Genomic DNA, 21,499 nt, shown 5'->3' on the forward strand with positions numbered 1-21,499 from the left:
CTCTCGGCTCCTGATGCATTTCTGAAACCAACCAACTGTAACTGATTCATTTCACTGGATGATATCAATAGGAAGTCTGAATTTTGGGGTCGGAAGCACAGTTTGCATAATTTTGAATAACACTAGTGTATATCTTAAACACATACTGTATTACGTTGCAGCAGCTGCAGCACTATTTGGCCATGTTTTTATGTGACGGTGCTGCATTTTATCTGCTTCCTCTTGTCCAGTTCCACTTTTTTTTTGCTTTTCACATCTTTTATTTAATCAGAAACATGTTGCATGCTCGTTTTGCTTTTCTAGAGGCACTGACACTCACTCAGGACTTTTACAGAGCACCCTAGAGGTAATATCTGTTTTTCAAACAGCCAAGATGAATATGTTCAGGCTGGGCATATAAATTCAGTTAGGTCTGTTTAGAATTTGAAAGCAGAACTGCTGAGCCTGAACTCGTTTGGCCTTTTAAGAGACGCTTGCCTTTGTGTTTGCAGATCGCTGCATGTCTTGTTGTGGGCGTGAATAATAGACCTCATTATAAGTGCTGTTTCTATAGCAACAAGACGTGTTTGCCAGGCAGATCTGAGTCGCAGAGCCAGAGGGTTCAAATTCACACAGACACCCAGGGAGAATCGACAGGCTGTTTGACGACAAGCACATACTGCATCCTACCGCATGAGAGGGCAACTGTAAACTTAAAAAACATGGGCCTTGTGACATTGTCTCTCTATTTAAATTTGCAGCTGTGTGTCTGTTTGTTTGATATCGCTGGGTGATTCTGTACGCATAACACAGAATTATATGGAAGAAGTGTAATTGTTGATTGATGTGAGGTTAAAAACACATTGGTCCTAATGTGTGTGAGTGGCCGTGTTGCCCTCTCTGTGACCCCTGTGGTGAAAGTCTCATGTCCCTCATGTTGCTTATTTCTTTCCAAAAAAAACCACAAATAAAAGTATTTTGCTGTGGACATCTGCATTATTAAAGCCAACAAATCAATATTTTTATTGTAACAATAGATCAAATGACTATTGGCCCTATTTTAACATGGACTGTGGTGACGTCTCAAAACGGGTCTGCTATTTTGGTTCATGTAGGTGCAGCAAGACAAAGTCTTGTCAAAAGGGCTGGCTGAGGTGGAATATAAATCAGAGGTCGTGGTGATTACTAAATTCACTCTTAGCCAGTCACACCTCACGTCTCATCGCTCCGAAACAGCTGTAACACTGTCACAGCTGAAAGAGGCTTCTCTGGGAGATTGTATGGTTGTCTGGATGGTGTAGAACACACAACCTCAAATCTGCAGCCAGAGGCAGACGTTGTAGGTTTTTGTTTAACCTGTACAAAGATGATAGAAACACATAAAAATGTTGATGAGGCCGTTTATATGACCACATAAATCTGAGGCTATTTTAGTTTTATTTCTGCTGTATCTCACGTCATGAATGGTCACATAATATCATAAAATGTAACACATACAGCCTTTGCACTAGGCCTGTAGTCTACAGGCCGACTGGTTGATTGGTTGGTCCATATGCTCTCGTCCAACTAAATTCTCATTGGTCGAACAATTGCCAGTGTTACTTTAATAAGGAGAAAAGCGCAACATCAATAGCCTTCCAGGATTAATCCGTTATTTTCGGTGGCGGGCTACTCGACTTTTTGGTCGTCCATTGTAACAAAATGCAGCCACACCGACAAGTTCTTTGACGTAGTGTTAGTTAGTCTCGGCCACTCCGAGTTAACGTTCCATAAACATTCTGTAAAGGTTAAATAAGTCAGACCTAGCAGTCTCCCCGCCCACCCCTGTTTTCACAGGTAGTCTGTCCCTTTGGCCGCAGTAAATAATGGATTAATCCTGGAAGGCTACTGATGGATTGCTTTTCTCCTTTTGAAAGTAACACTGGCGATTGTGTGACCAATAAGAATTTGGTCGGACGACGGCACATCGACCAACCAATCGCCCTTGACCGACAAACTACAGCTCTAGTTCCTCCTGTTTTTATGCAGACTGAAATGCTTCTACTGGCTGGGGACTGATTAGTTAAAATGGTTTATTTACATGTTAAGCATTATTCCATCCTTGAGGCACATTTCTTATGTTTATTTAGTTTGCTCTTGTTGATTAAATCACCAGATGGCAGCAGGTTGACGCTGCGCCAGAGACAGATGTAGTTCTAAAACGTATAAATAGTCCGAAACACATTTTCCACATTTTCCACCAAATTACCAACAACTTCCTTTGTGCTGCCTCATTTGAATGAACCTCCCACCTATGTGCACCTCTCCTCCTACCTGTGCCCTGTGCACTCTGTGAAGTGAATTCAAGGTCAGGAAATCACAAAACCATTGGAGCCTATTGACAATTGAACTGCTTGTGCTGGTTGTTGCGGTGCCATGAGAATCGGGCCCTGTGTGTAATGTGAAAGGTTTCACATAGTGGTGAACCCGCAGAAAATTATTATCCATCTTTGCAATTCCCCTCACCTTTGTAATAGCCTCCTTTAAGTCAATATTTTACAGCCTGCTAACCCTGATTTCATAAACATAGTGTTAAGCAGCAGCTGTTTTCAGTTGCATCATTTCAGCTTTTCATCCAAAATGCTCTGTTAAACCCAATAATATATATGTTACCTGCCCAGCACCTATCCACAGACAAACAAAGTTAGCAACTATCTTTTGAACATGGTGAAGCATTTAAGCAGTAAAACAGCCACATATTTCCCACAGGACAGGAGGAAAGCAAATTAAATATTGGACTTAGATTAGCCAAGTGGCTTGAAGCATAACTCCAAATGAATGCTAATGTTGCAACGTGTCTATGAGATGTGTATATGGCCAAACTTTTTTTGCAAAAACTACTTTGAAAGATGATAAGATGTCAATATTGTGTTCTCAGCTTGTAGCACTGTTTCGAAGTTGCCTAAAATCATTTCACCCAGCTTTAAAGCTGCCCTTAATCAGTGTTATTATATCACCATGGATCAAATGAGTATATGTAATGTGAAAGGGCTCACACATTATTATGAACCCAAGGAGAATTATCAGCAACTCTTCAGTTCCCCTCAGCTCTACAGAGCGTATTAGTATCTTTCAGCTCATTCTATTGGTTTTACGGCCCACAACTTTATGTTTTTGGTTAAGGCTCACTGAGCGGGCAGCTGATTTTAGGGGGAACGCTTGAAGAACACACTGTACACTACCTGCCCAGCACCAAACGACAGACAAAACTGGCAATTAGGTAAAATGACTTTGAACTTAGTTAAATGGAAAGTGAATTTTGGATTTCAATTTGTCAGGTGACCAGAAACAAGTTATGGGAACAGTCATCATAACAACTCCTTAAAATGATGTGTCAGTGTTGTGTGTTGTGATTCTATCTTGTTCCACTGTCCCCAAGTTGCCAAAAAACCATGCTGCAGCTTTATACTTTTTGTTAAACTCCTTCAACAGAAGAGACAGGGCTGTATTTTTTCAGAGCCTTTTTAAGCGCTACTGTCTCCCTTTGATTTAGGTCAGTAGGCTTTGACTCCCACAAGCTTGTTTTTGTTTGGTACAAGTTCCTCAACCAAAATCAGGCGAACACGGCCAGGTGTTTGACCGTGTTTGACCCAGTTCTTGTGTGGGCTGTTGCAGGATTTCATGGGAGTTTTAAGTGCACTCTCGCAAAATCACTGACTGACATGGTCATGTGGCTTCGGGGTCCAATAGCAATAAGGCCATTCAGTACAGGCCACTGAAGACATACACATTTGTTATTTTGGAAAAGAGAATCACTTATAAAATTGGGAGTATCACTAAAATTATTGTCCCATGTGACTGTTATACTAGAAGTGTATACAGTAATTGCACTCCTAAATTAAAGTGAGCACTAAACGGTTTGTATTATACACAGTTTCTAATATTTCCCTGTCTCTGTCTCCTCCAGAAACCAGCTAACATCCTGGTGATGGGGGAAGGTCCTGAACGAGGAAGAGTTAAAATTGGTAAGGCGGATTGAAAAAATGTTTGTAAAGTGCTTGACTGATTCTGGTTTGTAAATTACACAAATTATAGATACTACTGTCATCATGACAGTGGATCAATGAGGCTGTTGACTTTTGTGACTGTCCCATGGCAGCAGCGCCTAACCCTCTCTCTGAGAGGTTGACAGGGATCAAAGATCAGTGCTGTTGCATAAGCCAGCTGGCCGGGGGGACTGCTAAAAGGGTAATGTTGCAGTGCTGGAGTCTATTTTTAAACTTTGTGCTCCTAGTAATAGTACTAGGTTTTTGTTTTAGTGCAATTTGACCCTCTACAACTGGTGCTGATGACTATTTCTCTGGACTGAGTGACTGTTACTACACAGGGCTGCTCAAGAGCAGTTCAATACAGACCAGTTCAAGAGAGACAGTATTTAACTGATTAAACTGCACTCTATAAAGTAACAATAGTTGAGGTTCTTTTATTGTTATATAGTCTTTTCGATTTAAATACGTATGCTCGTGTCGGCCTCTCTAACTGTTTTGATCACTTTTCACAAAGGAAACTTAAGATAAAAGAGAAAAGAATTTATTGCACGGGTGAGTTAAGCCTCCCCTGGATGACTCACTGTCACTTCTATTTAGATGACGCTTTTAGATTTCAGGCTTAAGTTTTGAGCTGTAACCTCCTAGCAGAGAAGGGCATGTTTCCATAAGCCAGAACCGCTAAAAGTGAAATTTTGGCCTAAAGTTAAAAATAAAGGTAAAAATCCTTAGCTTCCACTCTTTCCTACAAAAGCAGGAATAAAGCTATTTATCAAATCTATTTTGACTTGAAAATAAAAATGTTTAAAAATACATTAACATTTAAGACAGCTTGAGAGGTCTCTTAAGTTGATCAGTAGTAGGTTTCTAGATGATTGTAGTACAGAAACAGAGGTGAACACAAACCTTCTGAGACATGTTTTTTCTCTGATTGTACAATATTCTTTCGACATGATGAATGCACAATAGCTAGAAGCCAAGGGTGTAGGTTTGGCTTCAGAAGTGGGGACGGACATAATGGGAAAAAAATTACTTAAAGACTTGACATGTATAGAAGTAGAAATTCTATGTATGTCTCTGCTGTACTGTTGTAATGCAGTATCCCTACTTAAATAATGTTAAGTTTCCTTGATAGAGATAATAGATAATGTTGTGTTTGCATCTTTACTACTGTATGATGAACTCAGCTTGTATGCAGCTTGAAAGGCTAAACCCATGACAATAAAGTTTACAAACCACTCATTGCACTACTAGCTGCTGCTCCTTAAGCTGATTGCTCTGAGTAGATGGTAATAACTGAAGGCCACTCAGATGATTGAATCAACATTTTTACCCATTCCTCACTTTCCTTACGCTCATTTGTTTCAGGTTTAGCTGTTCTGTTTGTACAGTTGTAAATGATTCACCGCTGAAACCAAACTGCAACCGTCAAGATCTACATTCCAGGTCTTAGGCAGATTAGCGTGATGATGTCTTTGTTTGCTAACTACATCCGTCTTCTCTTCCTAACTCCTATAGCTGACATGGGTTTCGCCCGGCTCTTCAACTCTCCCCTTAAGCCGCTGGCGGACCTCGACCCTGTGGTGGTGACGTTCTGGTACAGGGCCCCTGAGCTTCTGCTGGGGGCCCGGCACTACACCAAAGCTATCGGTGAGAACAGGGTCACATGCGCAAAGAAAGCCCTCCTGTATGTGTGTTTTTAAAAATGGCCATGAACATACAAATCTCTAAACTGACTCAGGACTTTGATCCCTGAATGTTTGCTCGACTAAAGTAGGTTTGCTGACATTTTTGGATCCAGACCAACAGTAGATGATTAGCTGTCATTCTAGCAGCATAATCAGTCTTTTAGTGTGTCCCTCCAAGGTCTCCCAATGTGAATAGGAGTCCACATTGCTGGCTGACGACGTCCATATTTGTCATTCCTGGAACATGAGACAACACTGTCAGCCTGTCGTCACAGTAGTTCATGCTCTCAGCGCCTACTGTGTATCAGGTGATTCTGTCATTGTGTGTGAGGTGTGAGAGCGACAGAAAGACTCAGATATAAAAACTGTCCTGGTGTTTGAAGGAATCATTTGACATTTTGGGGAATGTGCTCATTTTGCTTTCTAGAATTAAATGAGGACACTTAGCACAAAAAATGGAAATGGGGAGAACAGCTAGCCTGCCTCTGTCTGAAGATAACAAAACCTGTGGTTTCTGCCTGTAGCTTCATATTTAATGGACAGAGTGTTGTCAACCTTCTCATTTTAACTCTCTGCCAGATAGCAAAAAAGCATATTTCCCAAAATGTCAAACTTTTGCTTTAAACATTACTCAATCATCCTTGATCAAGTTAGTCCACATCTAATCTAATTCCAGTTTATGATTTTTTGCAAATTATCTAAACCAATTTAGTTCTCAGAAAGTTTTTCTCACTTTGCTTTGCAGCAGAAACCACGGGAAGAAATACTATTAAATTACTACTAAATTAATTCACTTATTGCAGTACTAGGGTGAAAAATTACCGTATATTTAAGATCAGCAATCATTCCAAAGCTGAGCCTAGCTCTTTAATAAAAGTTTAACATAAAATCCATCTTCCGACAGACTTGAAAAACCAGTTGTCATTAACTCCAGGAAGACAAAATGTGCTATAGTTCGTGTACCTCAAGAACACTCTGTGTGTGTGTGTGTGTGTGTGTGTGTGTGTGTGTGTGTGTGTGTGTGTGTGTGTGTGTGTGTGTGTGTGTGTGTCTGTGTGTGTGTGTGTGTGTATGTGTATATGTACATGCATCAGATATTTGGGCAATTGGCTGCATCTTTGCCGAGCTGCTAACGTCGGAGCCTATCTTTCACTGTCGCCAAGAAGACATCAAGACCAGTAACCCCTTCCATCACGACCAGCTGGACAGGATTTTCAGCGTCATGGGTTTCCCTGCAGGTCTGCACAAATAGCACACAACTGCATCTACACACAGACATGGCCAAAGCCTGCGTTAGCCTGCTGTTTTGGTTCTGATCTACCTCTAACTGTGGTTTCACATCTCAAACTATACAGTTAACGGGCCAAGTATTTCATTTAAAGATGAGTGAGCATGGAAGCTTGGCTAGTCAGCAATCTCACTGATTTACAAAAGCTTGACAGATAATCAAATAGAATTAAAAAAAAAAAAAAAATGCTTCTTATGCAGCTTTTAATGCAAAATACAAAGCAAACAATACAAATAATACATAATTACATCAAGTTATATCCCTGTGCAGATATACAGTCAGGTACAAAAGTATTTGGACAGTGACACAATATTTGTAATTCTGCCTCTGTACACCACCACAATAGATTTGAATCTAAGCCATCAAAATGTGACCGAAGTGTAGACTTTCAGCTTTACTTCAGAGGCTCACATCTTGATGGCTTCATTTTATTTGGTGTACAGAGGCAAAATTATGAATTATTGCATCACTCTCAAAATACTAACAGTACAACTGAAGGACCACATAATAATAATATTAATAATAATAATAATAATAATGATATAATATATTAAATAATTAAAATTAAATGAATGGGACAAAATGTAGCATGTACATGTATCTCTGTGCCGTATTCCTCCACCTAAGGACTTTCCTTAATTCAAAGAACATGAAAGAACATGAAACACTGAGATCATATCCAGTCATTTTGCTGTCATTACACAAGTTTTCAACTAATGTGATTTCATTTTGTGTGAAGGAGATTTGGCTCACAAGTCCTACATTTGTATTTATCCATGAGGTGTAACAAACATGCTGGGTACATTTCCCTCCTTGTAAAATATTTCCAAAGGCGATTTTCTAAGCATTTTGAAACCTACATTAAACCAGCATTATTTATATACATATAATATGTTCTTCTACCCTGCCTTTGATGATGCATTTCTGTGTTGAACAGTAAAATAGTGGAGTGAAACCATTTGCAGGAATGTGTGTCACATCACCCGAAAACACACAAAACGTGGACCCGCTCATCAAAAAACTGCTGTATTATTGGTCTAAAACTCCACTGGGTACCTAAACTGTCCCTCAGTGCCGGTGAATCAGGTACAATGCTCAACAAAGTGCTGTGTGGTCAGTTCCACGCAGTGTAAATGAAATAATGCAGTAATTGAAGATCTCACTTTCATTATTACTATTGCTGCATCTTATAAACTCCCAACAGTTAAAAAGGACCTTCTTTTCTTCAAATTACAGTAATATAGCTTATGTCCTCTTGTACTAGGAAACTTCTGAGTGTACAAGGATATAAAATCAGTCTCTTATTATTAAAAATCTGGGTATTTTCTGTTAAAATGGGTTAAAAGCAAGAGCAGTGTGACATATTCAGTGCCTTCAGAAAGTATTCTGACCCCTTCACTTTATCGTGTTATAAATTTAATTTTAAATGGAAAATAATGCTGTTTTTGCCCATCGATCTACACTCAATAACCCATAATGACAAAGTGAAATAATGTATAGACATTTTTGCAAATTTATTAAAAATCAAAACCTGAAATCTCTAATTTACAAACGTATTCAGACCCTTTGCTGTGGCTCCAAGCTGTGGTCAGGTGCATCCTGCTTGCTTTAATTATCCTTGAGATGAGTCTAGAGCTTGCCTGGAGTCCACCTGTGACAAACTGGATTGTTTTGACACAGTTTAGAACGAACACACCAGTGTATATAAGGTCCCACAATTCTCACTGCATGCCAGGACAAAAACCAATACAGAGAAGTCCAAGAACTCTCTCTAGACCCCTGAGATAAAACTGTGGCGAGGAAGAGATCAGGGCAAGGGTGTAAAACCATTTCTAAAGCTCTGAGTCTTCCCAGGAGAACCGCCGCCTTTATAAGGGTGAAGCGGAAGAAGTCTGGAACCACCGGGACTCTTACTAGAACCGGCCGTCCAGGCAAACTGAGTAAACAGGCAAGAAGGGCCTTGGTCAGGGAGGAGACCAAGAACCCAAGTCTCACTCCAACAGAGCTTCAGAAGTCCTCTACAGAGATGGGAGAACCTGCCGGAAACAAGACCATCTCGGCAGCACTGCATCAGTTTCTCTGCCTTCATGGTAGATTGGCTAGACGGCATTTAAAGGACTCTGAGAGCATGAGGAAAAAAGAGTCTCTGGTCTGATGAATCAAAAATTGAACTCTTTGGCCAGAACTCCAACTCTCCGATGTCTGGTGAACACCAGGCATCGCTCATCACCTGGCTGATACCATCCCTACGATGAACCATGATGGGGGCTGCATCAGTCTAGGGATGGGAGGGATGAATGCAGCAGGTCCTTGCAGAAAACCTGCTCCACAATACACGTGACATAGGACTGAGACGATGGTTCACCTTTTGGCACGACAATGACCTGAAGCATACAGCCATTAAAATGATGCTGGAGTTGCTTGGGGACAAGTGTCTAATGGTCCTTGACCCGGCCAAAGGCCAGACTTCACCATAGAACGTCTGTGTCTGACAGAGCCTGAGAGGATCTGCCAGGAAGACTAGGATTAACCGCCTTAATCCAGGTGTGTAAAGCTTGTAGAAATTACCCAGGAAGACTCAAAGGTGTAACTGCTGCCAGAGGGGCTTCTACAAAGAACTGAATTAAGGGTTTGAATACTGTCATAAATGAGAGATTTCAGTTTTTGATTTTTAATAAATTAGCAAAAGATATTTTCGCATATCCATTACAGGTTATTTAGTGTAGATGGATGGAAAAATTAGTTTTATCTATTTACAAGTAAATCTTTAACACAAAGCAAAAACTGAAGAGGTATGAATACTTTCTGAAGCAACTGTGCAAATATGCTGTATGAAGTCGTTGTGCATTTGTTAAAACATAAGCTTGGTTGTGTGCTTTTAAATTCCCCAGATAAGGACTGGGAAGACATTAGGAAGATGCCAGAGTACCCCACTCTGCAGAAGGACTTCAGGCGGACAACGTGAGGAGATGCTTTGATGATCTGACCACAAACAAATTATGAAATACAGTCAGACCACTTTTTTAAGTGTATCGTTGTGTTTTCTCTCTAACAGGTATGCAAACAGCAGCTTAATCAAATACATGGAGAAGCATAAAGTCAAACCAGACAGCAAAGTTTTCCTGTTGGTAAGAACACACACACACACACACACACACACACACACACACACACACACACACACACACACACAGTATAAGGAAAGAGCATCTGCATAGATCTAAAAAATCTTGAAATGTACAAAAAATGAACTTCTGTCTTTTGAACCTATTGAAAATGTTTTGTTCTAAAGCACATGACTAGAACTTTTCATATTGTGTGGTACTGTATCCTGACTAACAACCCTGAATTATGTGAGAGTGAAGTGTTTACAGGGTTTACATGGAGAAACTTTGTAAACAGAGCAAAGCAGTGTCTGATAGTTAGATGTGTATATGCCATTATAAAATACAAATGTGATAAACTGAGTACTTTAATGTAAAAATGCCCATTTAGATATTGTATACTGATCTATTTGTCTAAATGATAGACTGACTGGATTTGTTAACTTTTTGCAGAACAAACCTTTACAAGATTTCCTGGTACTGAATGTCATAATTACAGTTGTGAACACTTACTTGTTATTGTCATTTAGAGCTGAGTTGCCAAGTGTAGCTTTAACTCTAAAGTAACCAATGAATTTGCCAAAAGCGGAACAACACTGGCTCTTTGTCAAAGATTTGAAATTTCTTATGGAGAAATGTCTGTTGTCCAGAGGGCTAGGGCAAAAGTCATATCTCGGTATTTTTAGGCTCAATGGCAATACACTGACTCTCTCGCTGTCTCTCTCGCTCTCTCTATCTATACACACACACACACACACACACACACACACACACACACATACAACTGCAGAACATGAAAATGAAAACAGGCCTATTCACTGTTGGCCACTGGTTGAGAATTTACTGGCGGTGGTGGGTGGTGTGTCGTAGACTGATGCATGCAGACACTCATGCAGTTTAAAGGGGGGGAGTGGAACTCAAGTTGATGCCCCTTTAACGTCTCACATGCAGGCTATTGGTAGACGCTGCGATTTAGCGATGTTCCCTAAACGCCTGCGCACAGAGAAGACCCTCGTCCCAACTCAGTTACTAGAGAGCACGCAACTCAGACAGGTGTGTGGCCAAAAATGAGTTTGAAAAGAGTGAAATAAGTCGTTAGGTTGAAATTGGGTGGTTCTATCTACCTGGGCGGGCCACCCAAATAGAGCCTGTGCCTATCCCTGAGGACGCTCCTTCAGTTGTTTTCAGCGACAATAACAGACCGATTAAAATACAGTACAATTATAGTGATCTTCTGCAGTGTCGACGGCGGCTGTCTCCCTCCATGTTGCAGAAGTTGTCACGGCAGGTTTGCGAACAGACTCAGGGGAAGGTGGGGGCGGGGTTGCGTGGACAGTGTGAGAGAGCAGAGATGCAAACACTGGCATGGTTTTACGGAAGACACGGGTTATGGAACGCAACATCAAACTATACTGATATAAATTCTATTATCTCATCCTATATCTCATTTGAAAATATATTGATATACCATAAAAAGTCGATATACCGCCCAGCCCTAGTATGTACTTAGAGTATATAAATGTCAGCGTTTCCCACTTCTGTTTGTCCAGAAGTGTTGAGGCAGTATAATGTTTAAAGCGACAAAACATGTATATATTTTATAAGCTTTATTTATTCAGAGACGTTGCACTTTGAATCAGGCTTATGTTTGCAGGAACACCCTGTTCACACACACAGTTACACACATTAACACCCAGAAGGGGCTCAGTACAACCACAGTCCGATTATGTTTTAAATGTGAAGTATCATGCTATCTTTGGAGATCATTTATAAATTCAGTGGTGCGCAGTGCAGTCAGAAGGTTTTAGGACTGAGACGGATTTTTTGATTGTGTACCAAAGTGCCTTGGACTTGAGGTTTAAACAACGACTAGGAGGTGAAAGTGACGACTGTCGGTTTTAATTTCAGGGTGTTAACTTCCACATCAGATGGATACTGTACAGGTTGTGGCCCTTTTTATACAAGGATTTAGGAGTGAGAAAGTTTACAAAAGGTCAACAAATCTTAAAGATGCTATAATCGATATTTTTTCATTAATTAAGGTTCAAATGGCTACGTTTATGTGCAAGGACCTGGCTCTGCAGTTCCTCTCAGCTCTACAGTGTTTTAGCATCTTTTCAGCTTATTGTTTTGGTTTTGTGGACCAGTACTTAACTGTTTGGTTCAGTCTCAGTGCTCTCATCAGTACATTACCTGTTCAGCCACACACAGACACAGTTGGCGACCTGCTGGTGAACAAAGTGAAGTACTTAACAGTTGGAGAGCCAAATATTTCCCCCATCAGTTCGGTGGAGACCAAAACAGACATAAAATGAGGGCGAATAGTAGATGTACATTCTTCAGGAGAACAAAAACACGATAATGCTTCTGCATGCCTGCTGGATGTGTAAATGAGCAACTGTTTGCTAACAGATTTGCCATATTACCTTAAACCTGCAGTCAATCTCTGTCTCAACTCTTTGACTCACAGACATCTGCAGATACTTTGTATCTTTCCTGGTCGATCTTTTCCAGGCTTGTACTGCAGCCAGCTTCACTTCTTGCTTTTTTTTAAATTCAGCCTGGATTCAGAAGATTAAATTCAGGTATCTGACTTGGGCAGTCAAGAGTAATCCACTGTTTGACCATGACAAAACCCTTGGTTGCCCTATCTAAATCATTGTTCTGCTAAATTGTTCTAAATTTGAGGTGACTAAATATAACAAGGGGTATGAGTCTCACACTGTTGATTCAATGAAAATGTGAACACCCTTAAACAAAAAAGCCTTAAAACTGAAAGTCCGCACTGTAACCTCGCAGTTCTTCTTTCAGTTCTGATTGAATTTGTACTGGAGTAGAGCCGAAACAATACAAAGATGTCACTGTCCTAATGCTTTCTTTGCCCTGCTGTCTTGTAACACTGTGCGTGTTGTTCCTCTCTGTCTTCAGCTCCAGAAACTCCTCACCATGGACCCCACCAAAAGAATCACATCAGAGCAGGCGCTGCAGGACCCGTACTTCCTGGAAGACCCGCTACCAACCACTGAGTGAGCCTTAGTAAACTATTGCAAGAGACTTTCCTTTGTCTTGATTCAGCAAAAGAAAAAAAGGGCCCAGAGTAATTTAAGTATGAGGAATTTGTGTTATTTTTGGCACCTGGTTTTTTATTTAGTTTTAGTCTTATGACTTTTTTAACGAAAACGTGTATTAGCTTTACATGTTAGTTTCATTTGTTTTTCATGCTTTTTTAATTATGTCTCCTAAGCGTTTTGAGGCTACAGCTTTTGGCATCTTTGTGTACAGTTACCATGGTTACAGGTGTCTTTTGCAAGGTGTCATGTCACTCTGCTCTGCAGTAGTACAGACTGACTCACCTCATTAAATCCAGTCAGCATTTCCAAACTCTCTCTGTTTGAACAGAACCTCTCTCTCTAATCTAATCTAGTACAGTCGTCTCTGCTAACCTAGCGATACGGCAGCTACCTGTGGATTCACTCACCTATTCACTAAAATACTGTTAATTTAAGAAGAGACTCTATTATCGGAGAACATCAATACTGTGATCTTTGTTGAGCAAACATCTAGAGGATGATTTAGGTGGATCACTGATATTAATTCTCACTCCTCCTAATAATAACACTAAAGACTGAAAGTAATGTTGACACCACATCCACAGCACCTGAGAGTTAAACTATCTTACCTCTTTATAAATGTTGTTGTGTTGCTGCCTGCAAAGTTTCATACATAGTTTTTCTCAGCTGTGTTGTCGCTTCCTCTTGTCTAATACTCAGTGGATTGTGGGTGAATTTAGTCCATAAATCTGTTTCTTCCAGAACTGGGTAACGTCAGCTAACATTACTGACATACACATAACTTTGCAAATGGTTTCTCATTAACGGTAATGCTCCAGGTCAAGTGGCCAAATCATCTTCTGAACGAGATATTTGGGGCAGTGAGGGGAACTCTTTTACTGATCAGGAGTTACAGTGTGTGATTCCGCAGATGCAGGTTGTTGAATAAGACTGTGCATTAAAATGTCCATTTGTGCGTCTGTCACATTATCATTTCGTTTGTATTCGTCGACGAAAAGTGTCAGACGTTTCGTCATAGTTCTCGTTTTCAAAGGTTGCTTTTGATTTAGTTTTAGTCTTGTTTCCATTGTGAAAAAAAAATTGGCAACAATTGTTTTTCATCATAGTTTTCGTTGACAAAATTAACACTAGTTTTAGGGAAAGGAATGTGTTTTGGTGGGTATAATGCAACCAGAGTGTTAAAGTATGTTAATGCAGAGACGTTTTAATCACTGATTTCTGTCTTGTTGCCTCCAGTGTGTTTGCCGGGTGTCAGATACCCTATCCAAAGCGAGAGTTTCTCAATGAAGATGAGCCAGAGGAGAAAACAGAGAAGGTAACTATCCAGATTCGCTGTCAGAGAGAACAAGTCACGGCATGAAAATTATTTTGTTAAATGGTCTCAGTGGGACATAAACTCACAATTCCACAAAGCCTTTAAATTTCATACTGGTTAAGCTATGCAAGGTTCTGTCCAGCTCCTGTCGTAAACATGAAAATGGCCTGGTTAACTTCAAAGGACGCACGGGACAGCTCACGGCTTCTCTTCCTCTTTTGATTTTTAGTCCACTTTGCTTTGTTTGCCTTGTTACAGTCCAGTTTTGTTTTTGCTAAAAGTAATAAGAGCACGTAGTACAGTTATTGACATTGGCAGTAGTTAGTAATAAATGGAAAATGTAGACAAATGTCTTTACTTTCAAAACATAGACATCCACTCTTTAAATTAGACATTTTCTTCGCTGAAAGTGAAACTTAAGTTCTGGTTGGCATTGTTTCCTTCCACTATTTTCAGATGGTTCTATTTTAAGATGATTTTCTTTTTTCTTTCTTTCTTTCTCCTTCCTGTAATTTGAGCAGTTAATCTTATGTGAGTTTTAACTCACCACATACCTTCCGTAGTAGCTTTCAGAATAGAGAGACTTTGTATTAACGTTGCAGACAATGACATTTGCAAGCTAGGCTTTCATTTTCATTTTTATTTTTTTTTTGTGAATTAATTGGAGTTCCGATTGGGCCAGAGTGGCCTTAGAGAAGGCAGAATACTAATTTCCCAGAACCACACAGCTCATTATAGATTATCATTTAGGTGCAGTGTTTTATCCACATTTTTTGTGTAGCAGAGGTGGATTCCCTTATTCTAAGCAAAACCCACTTCCATTAATGCCATTAATATTATCACACTTTTATCAAACAAAACACGGGGAAAGAATAGAAGCGCAATTTCAGCAAATGGCATGTATTTAATGTGTAGCAATAGTTTAGGCCATAGTTAGGCCGTCATCTACTAAACCGGTCATGTGATGAGATGTGTCAGGATCTGGGTGGCTTACTGCCTCTAATAAATGATTTTCTGGAGGTAACCTGGATTTGGATAGTCAATTTACACTCACTGGCCACTTTATCAGGTACACTTTTACAATCTATTGCAACTCAATCCAACAGTTGAGCCATTAATTCTACCTCTACAGAGATTGTAATGTTCAGGTTTTGGTTTTGGTTTTGGTAGCATTGTTTGAAATGTGTAAATTCAATGATGTTTATTATTGGGGTCATAGTGAAAGTCGGTTTTGTACTGGTTGTATTATATTGAGAGGTTTTTCTAATGTTTTTGTCCTCCCTATTTACATACACATTATGTATTTATATCACATCATATATCACTTATTATGACCTCTGTGCTAAAACATATTTGTTTTTATATATTATATATATATATTTAACCTACAACTCTACAACAGTAGTGTCTGAATTATTATAGTATATAGGCATCATCATAACAGTAGAATTTTATACAGAACAGTTGTATTATTGTGTAGTTGTGTAATAATAATAAAGTGGAGTGAGTGTGTATTTGGTGGGTGGGGATCATCCATTAGAAGAACCTCCAGAAAAAGCAGTGACACACATCAAGTAGTCTGCTATTCTTCACATTTTTTGTGAAAAAAAAAAGAAAGAGGGTGTTTTTTTGGTTACCCTGTTTGCTGGTTTCTTCACCACACCACGCATTTCAGGATTTCAGATTTTAAAAAAGTTTAAGGGTATAAGTACAAATGAAATCCTTTGGATTTCACCCTGTACTGATATAGATAACAGTAACTACATATCCCCTGAAAGTTCTGTCTGTTCTGAGTGCACCAAGCAGTTAAATCTTTAGGTAGTGACACTTAAGAACATCACTGAAGAATTGAACTATACCAGTTTTACCCAATTCATATAAAAGCTAAAGCGAGATTGTGACCCACTTGTTCATTAGAAGCGATCCAAACCAGTGTGAGGTTGGAAGCCTGTCATAGCAAGCTCAACTTACTGTCCATAGAGATGCATGACAGAGGAGGACAAATGCAAGCTGAACAAACATGAGCAGCTGATTCGAGCCTCACAGAAGAGCAGCGGTCACACCACCTTCCCAGGTAAAGGTAGCGGGGTTTAGCTGCTTGCAGTAATATCAGAGCAGTTTGATGTATTGGCCACTGTATAAACCTTTTCAGATATGTTGTACAGTTTAAGAGCCAGCTAATTTTGTTTCAATAAAGCAAGTCTGGTTAGCTTTACCAGCTCTTGGTAGGCAGAGAATGGAACTTCCCTCAAATGGGTGTTTCTGTATTGTCATCCCTGTGTCTGTCAGTATGCCAACCTATTCTTGAAATCATCATCACTCAGAAAAAACAAATCACATACATCAAATAATCACATACATCAGTGCTGCACAAACACCATAGAGAGGATGATCTGTTAAGATTTCAAAGACTTTGCTGCATGATGCTTGCGTTATTACAGTTTCTAACGTAAACGACAAAACAGAACTGGAGCCTAGAACAATGTAAGCAAACATTTGAATCCTTATTTTATGTCTGTATTAGACAGCCACCGTAGGGAGATGACAGGAAATGAGTGGAGAGAGAGATGGCGAGTCACATGCGAGTGTCCTAAATATGCATTTTAAGCAAAAACTCATTTCAGTGACGTTGACATAACTGCTGAGCACTTTAAAATACAGAGTTCATGTTAGCTCCATGTAAATATTATGTGAACACAAGTATGTCATCACACAGATATTGCTAATGGATGTCCCCATTTAAGTTCAAAAGCAGGGAACCTCAGGAATATTAAATCAAGGAAGAACATTCCTGAATGTAATAATGAAAGTATTAACATCTATAATAGCTTTTTTTTTTCCAGCCAACAGTACAGATATTTATTCGTAGTTCAAAAATCAATCAGTGGATGTATTTCTCAAGCTATGTGCTTTTATTTTGAAATGTTTGGGGAGTTCTAGGCTCAGTTGCAGCCTGTCTGCTTTGAAGCGGCTTCTCAGCAGCGTTTTAGGTGATCGTTTGATCATTTCAGTGTTTCAGATGTGTCTGGACAGTTTTATATCCCGCTCATAAAAGATCGGGTTTTGTTACATAGTGAAAAAACATTACAGTGGGAGTGGTTCGTAGAAATCTGCTGCCCATTAGAATCCACAGTCTCTTCTCTGTCCTTTCAGTTATTTTTACAGTGTAATAAATTACTGCGGGATTCAGCTGTGACTTTGCCAGAGGCAGGGACACACTGTACATGCACAAACAAAGTGCAGCTGAAGGCTGACCTCTGTATATTGGGCCCATCAGGTCTCATCGTTGCACCATGAGAGACCGAGAATGGCGTGCTAGAAAAAGCCCCTTACCGAAGCTGGTGGATGGTAGCTGCATGGTTTTAACAAGCAGATCTCTGTTGTGCAATCTGAAGGGAAAGTGAGCACTGGAACAGAGATTGATGTCTCCACGTAGCCGCTAAAAATCCCCAGCTCCTGCACCCCATTAGCAGATGCTGTCTAGAAAGCACCATCTGATCTGAGTATGTTGCTGCTCACCAGAGTCTGAGGAGTAACAAACTACGCATAATGTACTTGTTTATGTTTGAATATTCCCAACAGAAAAATATGAAAAAACATACATATTATACATGTTATACATAAAACAGAAGCAGAACAAAGGATAAAAACAGTGAAAGTGAATGTAACTTATTTCCCTAGTCGTCCTGGCTGCACCAAATCATGATAACAACAAAGCCTGCTCAGCCTCTGCTACATTAAACACTGAAGTGAAAGTTTGTGATGTACACCTTTTTAAAAAAAACTGTTTTCATCCTGAGTCTCATGTCATCTGGTCACCCCCACATATTGAGAGGATTTGGATCCAAAAGAAAAATATCTAGACATTTTGACAGAATTTTGACAAGTAATTAACTTAAGCTGATCTCTAGCACACTCAAAGACCTGTAAATAGTCTGTGTGGCCTTTATACACAGGAGTTGCTGCTAAATACTTAACCCTCTTAACAGTGTTTTCCCATTTAATGATTTAAAATGTCCTATACTTAAAGGGGCCCTGGAGAGTTTTGTTGTAAACAAACAAAAGTTAAGTTTACAATCAGTTTTACTCACCAAAATGCACAATGTATCCTTCAGCTCTAACAAATGCGTTGAGTGTATTTTCTTGCTCATAAAACATTTGCTAAGCAGATTTTTTTTAATATTTAAAAACACTGGCGCACTGCAGCATATCTCCGCATGCCAGTTGTTGATCGGTGGAACGGTGTGACACCATTATCAAGACTGTGTACCATGTCACTCATGCACATGCAAGCAAGTGATCAAAATGATTTCACACACAGGCACGTTTTTTGGTTTCTATTCAGATTACCCCTCCCCCGCTCCCTACAGCCAGACTCACTTTTGTTAAGCCTCTGAAGGTTGCCCTGTGTTTCTGTCTGCAGAACCAGACCCAACAGCACCAGCAGACGACAGGCCAGACTCAGGCCCAGAACCAGCAGCAGACGACAGGCCAGCAGGCACCCTCCCAGCAGAGTTCTGCCCAAACAAATGGCACCGCCGGAGCCACGGGGGCCACCACCGGCGCGGGTTTACAACACGGCCAGGACCAGGGGCCACCCAACAAGAAACCTCGGATCGGACCCTCTGGGGCGTCCTCAGGCACAGGGGTGCTACAGTCAGAGTACCAGGTCAGTAGGATTTTTAGTTTTCCAAAAATTGTTGCACTGGAGGACATGTTCCTTCATCACCACGAACACACACACTGTAGTTTATTTTGACTGAATCCCACACACAAATACTCTCTAGGGCACCAAACGTGGATTACTCCGCCACTGAAAATAATCCCCCACACTGTTTTCTCCTGTTTGATCAACGTTTGCTAAAAATGACAGTGACAGGGTTTAAGGACATTACTAAACCTTTTTATAAATTAAACTTTATATTTGTAAGCCTTTAGCTACTGCCTTTTTCCACTGAAGATTTACATCCTCAGTAGAAAAGAATGGGTTTGGGGCCACAGACAGGGTAGGGAAATCAAAGAGTATAGAGAGATGGACAAACTAATTGTTGGCTTTGGTTTTTCTCATGGGATTTGTTGATTATAAGAATAAGTGCAGCATTATCCTCAAGTGACAGCGTAGAGTAAATACATAGAAAAGGCACAGAGAAACAGAAGCATACGAGTAACTGCTGAGACAGATCTAACCAGTCTACTATCTCTTTGTCTAGTGGCTGTCTTAGCTGTTTTTCCTAATCTGGATAATGCTGACTTGATTGTTCAGCAAGATGTAGCCATTAGTTTGTAGAGTCTTCATAGTGCAGTATTTGCCACTTCTTATCTTTGATTGGTTCTCATATTTGCATGCACAACACCCTTTCAGTTAATTTCAATTTCAATTTTTCAAACCGGAAAAGATTAATGACACAGGACACTGCACTCGTCAATATATGTCCACAATATCGTTGCTTTGGTTTGGAACCCGGAAACCGTGCCCCCCTTTCCACATAAATGTGCTCCTCCTTCTCCCCCTTGACCTGCACTGCATCCTACTGCTACACACAATAAACTACTACCAAACTGATTCCAGTATGTCACTCTATCCCACTTTTTTTTGCCATTATCCAGGGTTGGCCAATATGACAGATACTGTATACTGTAAGACAGTAGATAGTAGACAGTCGACCTGGTGGAGCTTTTCAGATGGTTGAACAGCATCTGAACCCTCCCCCATACCTGTCCAACGTCAGAACTGGTGGTGAAACTGACAAAGCATCAGGAATGCCCATGTCACACAGTGACTGGCCAGGTGTGTGGAGGTGAGAACAAGTGAACAAGTGAACAACCGAGTTCAACTCTATGGATGACTTCCAGGAGAGATAAAATATGCTTTGTCATTGTTCCCATATTTTAACAATTAATGCATCTCCACTTCTGTATGGTGACCAGCTTGAGTGTGGCCGTTTGGAACAACTATAAACACTTTTCCCAACATGGTCAGACAACATGTTGTAGGACATAGTTCATTTTTAGAATACCTCAGCATCAAGATGCTGACCATGTAAATGCAACAGCCACACTCGAGTTCGGCAGGTGGCATTTGTTGCATGTCATCCCACTTCTCTCTTCCCTTATTTACATAAATTTCACAAAAGAACTTGAAAAAAAAAAGAAGAAGAAATTTGTCAACTGTAAATACCAAGGTATCTATCTGGTTAATATCCACTCTCAGTGTGGATAAGACATTGTGGGTAGTGCTGCAAATTAGTTAGCAGTTTTTCAGCAGTGCATCAACATTTTGAAGGTTCATTTACAATGTGTGTTTGCTGCAGAGGTTGTATTTACTTCTTCAAAAATCAACAAAATATGGAGTTTTCCCAGGGGTGCCCAAACTTTTGCATACAACTGTATACTCACCAAGCACTTTATTAGGAACACATGTACACCTACTTGGTGTGCAATCATCCAATCAGTCTTAAAAAAAAAACATCCAGTGAGCAGCAGCTCTGAGGACGGAAACACCTTGTTGACGAGAGAGGTCAGAGGAGAATGGTCAGACTGGTTGGAGCTGACAGAACGGCTACGGTAACTCAGACAACCACTCTTAACTACATCTCAGGATGAACAACACGTCCAACCTTGAGGTGGACTACAACAGCAGAAGACTACTTCAGGCTACAGTCCTGTCAGCCAAGAACAGAAATCTGAAGCTGCAGTGGACACACGCTGCACCAACACTGGACAGTTGAAGACTGGAAAAACGTAGTCGGATCTGGTTAAATTGGATTTCTGCTGAGGCAGCAGATGCTAGGGTCAGAATTTGGCATAAACAGAGTGAATCCATGGACCCAACCTGCCTCGTGTCAGCAGTCCAGACTGGTGGTGGTGGTGTAACGGTGTGGGGAATGTTTTCTTGGCTCCACTTTGGGCCCCTTAATACCAACCAATCATAGTTTGAATGCCACAGCCTGTCTGAGTATTGTTGCTGACCATGTGCTTCCCTTTATAGCCACAGTTTTTCCTCTTCTAATGTCTAGCAGGATGATGCTC

At 40.3% G+C, this 21,499-nt stretch overlaps 1 protein-coding gene across 3 annotated transcripts in view; it reads left to right on the plus strand.

The window, feature by feature from the left end:
* cdk19 (cyclin-dependent kinase 19) overlaps positions 1–21,499 on the plus strand; it is a 73,555-nt gene that overhangs the window by 41,940 nt on the left and 10,116 nt on the right. For all 3 annotated transcript variants that reach the window (XR_005707356.1, XM_040125773.1, XM_040125772.1), the window contains 8 exons: positions 3,926–3,983; positions 5,523–5,654; positions 6,787–6,930; positions 9,872–9,941; positions 10,036–10,108; positions 13,013–13,110; positions 14,392–14,470; positions 18,894–19,139. Coding sequence is in view for 2 of the 3 variants with exons in the window: in XM_040125773.1 (XP_039981707.1) it covers positions 3,926–3,983; positions 5,523–5,654; positions 6,787–6,930; positions 9,872–9,941; positions 10,036–10,108; positions 13,013–13,110; positions 14,392–14,470; positions 18,894–19,139 (900 nt within the window). In the remaining variant the exon portion in view is untranslated. The remainder of the gene's footprint in view (positions 1–3,925; positions 3,984–5,522; positions 5,655–6,786; positions 6,931–9,871; positions 9,942–10,035; positions 10,109–13,012; positions 13,111–14,391; positions 14,471–18,893; positions 19,140–21,499) is intronic.

Source organism: Xiphias gladius, chromosome 4 (genome assembly GCF_016859285.1).
Source record: "Xiphias gladius isolate SHS-SW01 ecotype Sanya breed wild chromosome 4, ASM1685928v1, whole genome shotgun sequence".
Taxonomy (NCBI): Eukaryota; Metazoa; Chordata; class Actinopteri; order Istiophoriformes; family Xiphiidae; genus Xiphias; species Xiphias gladius.